The following is a 6,509-nucleotide window of genomic DNA, read 5'->3' as shown; positions in this document are numbered from 1 at the left end:
GAAAGAGGACAGAAGTGGCCGGCCACGCTTAGGTTACACAGACTGTCTTCAATTTTAGAGACATGACTTCAGACAGCCACTCCAGAAACCATCCTCTTAGAATTTTCTCCATGAAGTTGCTGGGCTTCAGGTCAGGGTAGCACTTGAGGATGGCATTAATGCCCACAGTGGTTTAGAGATGGGCTTGTGTCAAGATTAAGGTCGTGGCCAGTTTGGGGTCAGCGGGAGGCTGAGGCTGGACTGAGACTGGTGAATACTAGGGTTATTTCTGATGTTGAGATCCGGGCTATACCAGGGATGGCTGGGGACTGAGTACAGTTATTGATGGTTTGGGTACAATCGCAACTCTGGCTGATTAGAGCGGCGTTAGATTTAAATGAGGGTCTTGATTGGAGTTTAGTTCCCAAGGTTGGAGTGGAGGTCAGAGTTTGGAATGATGTGATTAAGGTTGAGGTCAGAATAAAGATGAGGAAAGAAATCAAAAGAGGCCACCCTCACCGGTAGCATTCTTGTCGGGCCTGGAGTTCCCGTTTCCTGTGATCCAGAAGGAGGGGAAGGGAGTCCTGACAAATTGTTCTTGCTGTGGGGAATAAAAATTACTCTTGATAGGAGTCTCTTTTCTAACTAAACCTCCTCCCACAAACATCTGAAACCATGAACCCTTAAACCAAATCTCCCAGCCACATCCATGTCAATCACTTGAAGGGTGCTCCATACCCATCAGTAAAATGGACTTGAGACAACCTCACCCACAAATTATTACATTCTTCCTAATTGTTTGCATAGTCTTCTTTCCAGACTATGAACTTTTTTTGTTGTTTATCTATTTATTTCTTCTGTGAATGAGAAAGACAGAATGAGAAAGACAGAGAGACAGCACCTCAACAGGATCTTCACGCCAAGATCCACCCCTGGGCTAGGTCAGCCCTGGGTCAGGGACACGCACAAGCTCGGCTTACTCAGGGAGCCCACCCGTGACCTCACAGGGCATCACATTTCACTGCTGTGCCCAGACTATAAACTCCTAGAGGCCAGAAGTCACAGTGTATATTTTTATTCCCAGCACATTGTACATTTTTATTGTCAGGCATCTTGCACACAAGATGCACTTGATAAATGACTCCGTGATGCTATAGAAATATGTGCTGTGATGATGGGTGGGGTTCAGAGCAAGGTCTGTGAAGAGCTCACTGTGAGCCTTGGGGTCATGTGCACTGCCCTTGTTTTGATCGAGAAGCTCCACCTCTCGTCCCTGAGACCCATCTCACCACTCAGAGCAGCCCAAATGTTGGCCCTCCAGATCAGACAGTTCCAGAGGCTGAGGGGCAAGCTCAGAACCCCTGAAAGGAATTACAAATTCAACATGGAACCTAACAGCACCTCACAGAGACTTTATCCACACTAGAAAAGCTTCTTGCAGGGAAGAGGGCTTCCCAGTTAAAATGTCTGAACAGGGCTTCACCTGTTAAAAATCTAAGTAACCGGTTAAATCCTCTCTGGGCTCAGAGGAATTAATTCTGGGAAAGTACAGAGGAAATCTGGGGAACGCAAACAGCTGAGAGAGAGAGAAAGAGAGAGAATGTCTATATGAGTGTGTGTGTCTCTGGAGAAGTATTACAAATAATTACTGCCCAGTAACCCTTGCATTTCAAGGCTTTAGAGGCTAATTAATTTTTTCCCAGAAACCATTACTTGGGAGCTCAAAGTTCTTAATCCCAAACCTATTTCTTACTCCCTGGGCTCTGTGAAACCCCACCCCTCATCAACTGCAGACACCTGCAGTTCAGCACAGCCCTTGCCTCTGGCGCACCTGTCCCGGGTCGCAGCTCCATGGTGCAGTAACCCTCAATCCACTGATAGCAGGGGAAGTGGTAAATGGAACCGTCAGGGGCAGTGACACAGATGCGACTGCAGTACCAGGAGTCCTTGCAGAAGAAAGCGTAGCGCTCCTTGTGTAGACGCAGCAGCAGGAGCTCGCCCAGCTCTGCTGAGCAGCGCACCTTGTACTTTTGTACCTGAGGGGACCAAGGGAGTGAGCATGTGAGAGGCAGGGACCTTCCAAGACTGTCCTTGCACCTTGCAAGGTGCGTCTACGCACGCCAATTCCAGCGTATAAATCTGAGCTGCCGCTAACCCCATCGGTGCCTTTGTACAACTTAGAAAAAGCAGCCTTTCACCCAGCTAAGAGGGGGCATGGCGCCCAACAGTGAGGGCTGAATTTCGCTGGCCTCCTTGGCCCACGCGGAACCCTTGTGTAGGCCATCAGCAAACTGTCCGGGGTTGGGGGCTGCTGAAGGAAAGCAGATCCCCTCCAGAAAAGAGGAAACCATGCTCAGAGACAGGAGAGGCTTGCCCAAAGCCCACGGTCTGTTATGGGAGGGGCTTGGAAGAAACAGAAATCTGACTCCCCACCCACTTCCTTTCCTCCTGTCTCCCCAGGATGGGGTTCAGCGTGCCCAGAAAAGAGAGGGACCACAATAGCGATAGTGAGGAGGTCAGGACCCGCACCCTCAGTTCCACAGGAGTTGAAATTCAGAAGGAATGATGCTCACCTCCTTCAGGTCCCCTCAGGGATTACCGCTCCCTGCTGCATTTGTACTCACCGATCCGGGGGTGAAGTCCCTGCCCATTCGATCCAGTCGCTGCTTAGGACTTTCGCCACACGTGCCCACCAGCGTCACAGAGATGTTGTCCAGGGTGCCGGCCTTCAGGTAGGGACCGGTGGTCACACACAGGCGGTACACTGCCATGATAGGAGGGAAGGAGGGATGCCCTCCGCCGCACTGACCACAGCCGCCGGCCTGGAGGAGGTGAGCAGCAAGCTGAGCAGGGCTGGGCTGCTGGACAGAGGGCTGGGGACACGGGGCACTGGATAGGCCCGAGGAAGGGCCCAGCTCTCTCTGGGGTGCTCCTGGGCTCTCCTCTCAGAAAAGCTCCGTCTGGCAGCTCAGGCTCCCTCTCCCCGCCCACAATCTTGCATCCTAATACCTGTTTGCTTGGCTCTGGCACAGCCGGTCCCTCTGGCTGGCTCACCCAGATGGATATCAAGAGCCTGGGTCGCACTGGGGAGGGAGGGACCAGATGCTGAGGTGGAGGCAAGGAGGAGGTGACACCTGTGTGAGTAGAAGGCTGGCCTCCCCCTGGCCAGGCTCTGGATTGATGCCCTCCAGTGCTTGTCCGCCCACTCCCCAACTTCTCCCAAGACCCTTTCCTCTTCTGACCCAATAAGAACTGAGCACAGGGCACCTACATTTTTACATATATGTGAATCATCCATGTGAATCACTGTAACAGGAGAGTCGCGCTCGGCCGTAAATCACACGTGACTCCCCAGAGGGAGTCGCACCCGAACCTCAGCACACCGCGCGGGGTCAAGAACAGTCTCCTGCCAAGCCCCACACCCGTCGTTCCCCCGCAGCCGGCCCTCTGTCTCCAGGCTTTGGCAAGCTCGACTTCAGTCTCTCTCTTGAAATAAGGTCGCTCGGGAGTCCCAGGTGAAGTCGGGGCGCTCAGCATCTTAAGGCCCCATGTGGCATTCTTTCTGCTCCAGGCCGGCCCTCGCCAGCCGAACCCTGGGCGGGAGCCAGAGTCCACGGTGTCCCGAATCTGTATAGTTCTCAGGGGCGGAGAAAGAACCTCTCCGCAAGGGAAGAAGCAGTCCGCAGCGGCACCGCGTGGCCAGTCAAGGCACTGCACCGTTCCAGCTTCAGCGACGCTACGACCCGTCTCAGCCTTGGCCCGGGTTATACAAAGGGGAAAGCGCGATCAGCAGAAGCCAGACTTAGCATGCTTCCTCTGCGTCTGTGCTAGAATCCTCTGGCCACACATGCTCCTGTACACAATAATCCTTATGCTCTGAACATGTATTTTCGCATGAAAAATCCTCTTATGGATAGGAGAGAACCTCCCGACAGAGAGCCCGGATAGCTCAGTCGGTAGAGCATCAGACTTTTAATCTGAGGGTCCAGGGTTCAAGTCCCTGTTCGGGCGAAAGTCTTTTAAAGCCATTTCTGATTACTATTTTGTTTGGAGGTACAATTAATGTATGTACACATGGCCCTGCTCAAATTAAAAACTAAAAATAACAGCAAAAGTGTAATTACCTGATATTAAAAAGAAGTGGCGCTGAAAAAAGAAGTGGTGCTAAGTAGACTAGAAACCGAGTTTCCAGAAGGTAGAACGAATGCAGTGAAAGGAAAGTAAGAGTTTTAGAGCAGTACATATGCAAACCATATATATGAATTTTAATTTTCTAGTAGCCACATCAAAAAGAGTAAAAAGGAACAGGTGAAATTAATTCTAATAATACATTTTACTTAACTCAATAATCCAAAAGTTTATTTTAACATGTAATCAATATTTTTAAATCATTAATGAAAATGTCTTTTCGGTACAAAGCCTTCTAAATATAATGTGTATTTAGAAGCTGGGGTATCTCGATTCGCATTTCAAGTGCAGAATAAGCAATGACCACTATATCTAACAGGAGGTTTTGTTTTCCGTATATGACAAGGTAAAGGGGAAAACATGAAGACGGAGTAGGAAATTCGGTAATGTATGTAATCTCTGCAGCGAAGTTAGGCTATGGGGTTCCATGGTGTAATGGTTAGCACTCTGGACTCTGAATCCAGCGATCCGAGTTCAAATCTCGGTGGAACCTTTGCTTTTTAACACAGTTCCAGGCACTAGGTAGATACTTCAGCTGATTTCAGAAGAAATTCTCTAAAGTTCTAACACCTTAAGGCGGAAAACGGTATTCTTGAGTTTTTCACACTGGGTGATGAGAACCAGTAGCCCAGTCTCAGAGCAACCTGCAGTAAATCGATTAAATAGTTGGATGCGCGCTCATTTTGTAATCGGAACACGTAACACAATGTCAGAAGAACGTACAAGTGAATCAATTAAATAGATTGGATGCGGGCTACTTTTGGGAGATTTAGGACACGTATAAACGCCAACCAGTTATGAATTACTTTCCGTCGAGTTTGCGGTTGGGATACACACTTAGAATTTGCCTGGAAGACCAAACAAGGAAGACGGTAATGAAACTACTACTGGAGTCTTTATAAAAATAAGATATTCCAGATGACCCCCCACCTAGAGAAAAACTCTGGGCTGGCAGCGGTGGGATTCGAACCCACGCCTCCGGAGAGACTGGAGCCTAAATCCAGCGCCTTAGACCGCTCGGCCACGCTACCTGGGTGGAAATGGCTTGTCCCCGTTGTCCTCCTAAGAGACTAGACAGAAGAAGTGAGCCAAAGACAATAAGCATTGAAGTGGTGGGTGGCCTTTTCCACACTTTTTAAACAAAAAATCGGAACTATCGAAACTCCCGATCGCATAGTAGCAAATGACAGAATAATCCTGAAGGCGCAGACACAGAAATGTACAACAAAACAAGTTTATTTGGGTGGGGCCACATCTGGGGATAGAGTGCTCCTAAGCTGGAAGCACCCCGCAAACGAGCCGCCGGAGCCCTGTGCTCGCTTGCTCATATTCAGTTGCTCTCCCTGTTTCTTCCACCCATGTGCGCCCTCACTCCCACTCCTTTAAGCCAGCTACTTCTACCCGCCTGCCTCTGAAAGCCAAACCGCGCGCTCCTAGCATGCCCCGCCCACTTTCTTCATACGCACACGCCCCCTCCCAGCCCTTTTCCCATGTTAGTACCCGTAAGTCGCGAGACGTCGCCGCTCGCCAGGTGGCTCTGTGGCGCAATGGATAGCGCATTGGACTTCTAGTGATGAAAGAGCGATTCAAAGGTTGTGGGTTCGAATCCCACCAGAGTCGATTTTATTTCAATGCTTTCTTTCCTCCTCATCCAGCTTTTACTTAATTCTCCCATCCTTTCTTCCCCTACCCAAGTTCTGTATGTCCTACCTAGTTTCAGTTCCAACCTCGGTCTCTTCTCTGTTCTCTTATTTACTTACCTGTCCGCCCTGGAGATTGGGCCATAGAGAGCAGACGGAGGATGGGAGACAGAAGGGAAGGAAAAGTGGGCGTGGACGTCGAGATAAAGGCAGGCCCCTGGCGCCCGGACACACGGGGATTTAATAACCATTTTATTCCATGCACTAGGGACTCGGGAAGGGACTGAGACCGGGCCGGGGGCAGAGAGGGTACAATCCTAGAGGCAAGGGGTGGGGGCGGGGGCAGGGGAAATGTTTATTTATATAGATAAGAAGGGAAGGAAAAGTGGGCGTGGACGTCGAGATAAAGGCAGGCCCCTGGCGCCCGGACACACGGGGATTTAATAACCATTTTATTCCATGCACTAGGGACTCGGGAAGGGACTGAGACCGGGCCGGGGGCAGAGAGGGTACAATCCTAGAGGCAAGGGGTGGGGGCGGGGGCAGGGGAAATGTTTATTTATATAGATACTCTAATATAGACCACATCTCACCCGCGCGCTCAGCCCGCGCGCCCCGCTGACCTCCCCAACACCTCCTCGCCCGGTTGCCCGGGCCCCTCTGCTGCCCCCGGGCTGGAGTCTCTACCCCCCCCCAGCCCTC

General features: G+C 50.7%; 1 protein-coding gene, 1 long non-coding RNA gene and 4 other non-coding genes across 7 annotated transcripts in view; 4 read left to right on the top strand and 2 right to left on the bottom strand.

Moving 5' to 3' along the window:
• The window catches only part of ALOXE3 (arachidonate epidermal lipoxygenase 3), a 29,935-nt gene extending 27,170 nt beyond the window's left edge, over nt 1-2,765 (bottom strand). Inside the window, exons 1-3 of one of the 2 annotated variants that reach the window (XM_027773135.1) lie at nt 2,604-2,765; nt 1,811-2,015; nt 499-580 (exon numbers count right to left, since the gene is read on the bottom strand). In XM_027773135.1, the coding sequence (XP_027628936.1) occupies nt 499-580; nt 1,811-2,015; nt 2,604-2,750 (434 nt within the window). In that variant the 5' untranslated portion in view covers nt 2,751-2,765. The remainder of the gene's footprint in view (nt 1-498; nt 581-1,810; nt 2,016-2,603) is intronic. The other variant, XM_027773134.1, reaches the window with a different exon arrangement.
• LOC114008369 (uncharacterized) lies at nt 2,737-4,075 on the top strand. The gene is made up of 2 exons (XR_003549916.1): nt 2,737-2,810; nt 3,295-4,075. It is a non-coding gene; the product is annotated as an uncharacterized LOC114008369 (long non-coding RNA).
• Nucleotides 3,918-3,990, top strand: TRNAK-UUU (transfer RNA lysine (anticodon UUU)). The gene has a single exon. It is a non-coding gene; the product is annotated as a tRNA-Lys (tRNA).
• A 513-nt stretch (nt 4,076-4,588) lies between the features above and the next one.
• On the top strand, nt 4,589-4,660 carry TRNAQ-CUG (transfer RNA glutamine (anticodon CUG)). Its single transcript has one exon. It is a non-coding gene; the product is annotated as a tRNA-Gln (tRNA).
• Nucleotides 4,661-5,116: 456 nt separating this feature from the next.
• Nucleotides 5,117-5,198, bottom strand: TRNAL-UAG (transfer RNA leucine (anticodon UAG)). Its single transcript has one exon. It is a non-coding gene; the product is annotated as a tRNA-Leu (tRNA).
• Nucleotides 5,199-5,700: 502 nt separating this feature from the next.
• TRNAR-UCU (transfer RNA arginine (anticodon UCU)) lies at nt 5,701-5,787 on the top strand. The gene is given in 2 exon segments: nt 5,701-5,737; nt 5,752-5,787. It is a non-coding gene; the product is annotated as a tRNA-Arg (tRNA).
• The last annotated feature ends 722 nt before the right edge of the window (nt 5,788-6,509 follow it).

The sequence above is a fragment of the Tupaia chinensis genome, unplaced genomic scaffold, assembly GCF_000334495.1.
Source record: "Tupaia chinensis unplaced genomic scaffold, TupChi_1.0 Scaffold000330_1, whole genome shotgun sequence".
Classification (NCBI taxonomy): domain Eukaryota; kingdom Metazoa; phylum Chordata; class Mammalia; order Scandentia; family Tupaiidae; genus Tupaia; species Tupaia belangeri.
This window is presented reverse-complemented; position numbering and strand designations above follow the sequence as displayed.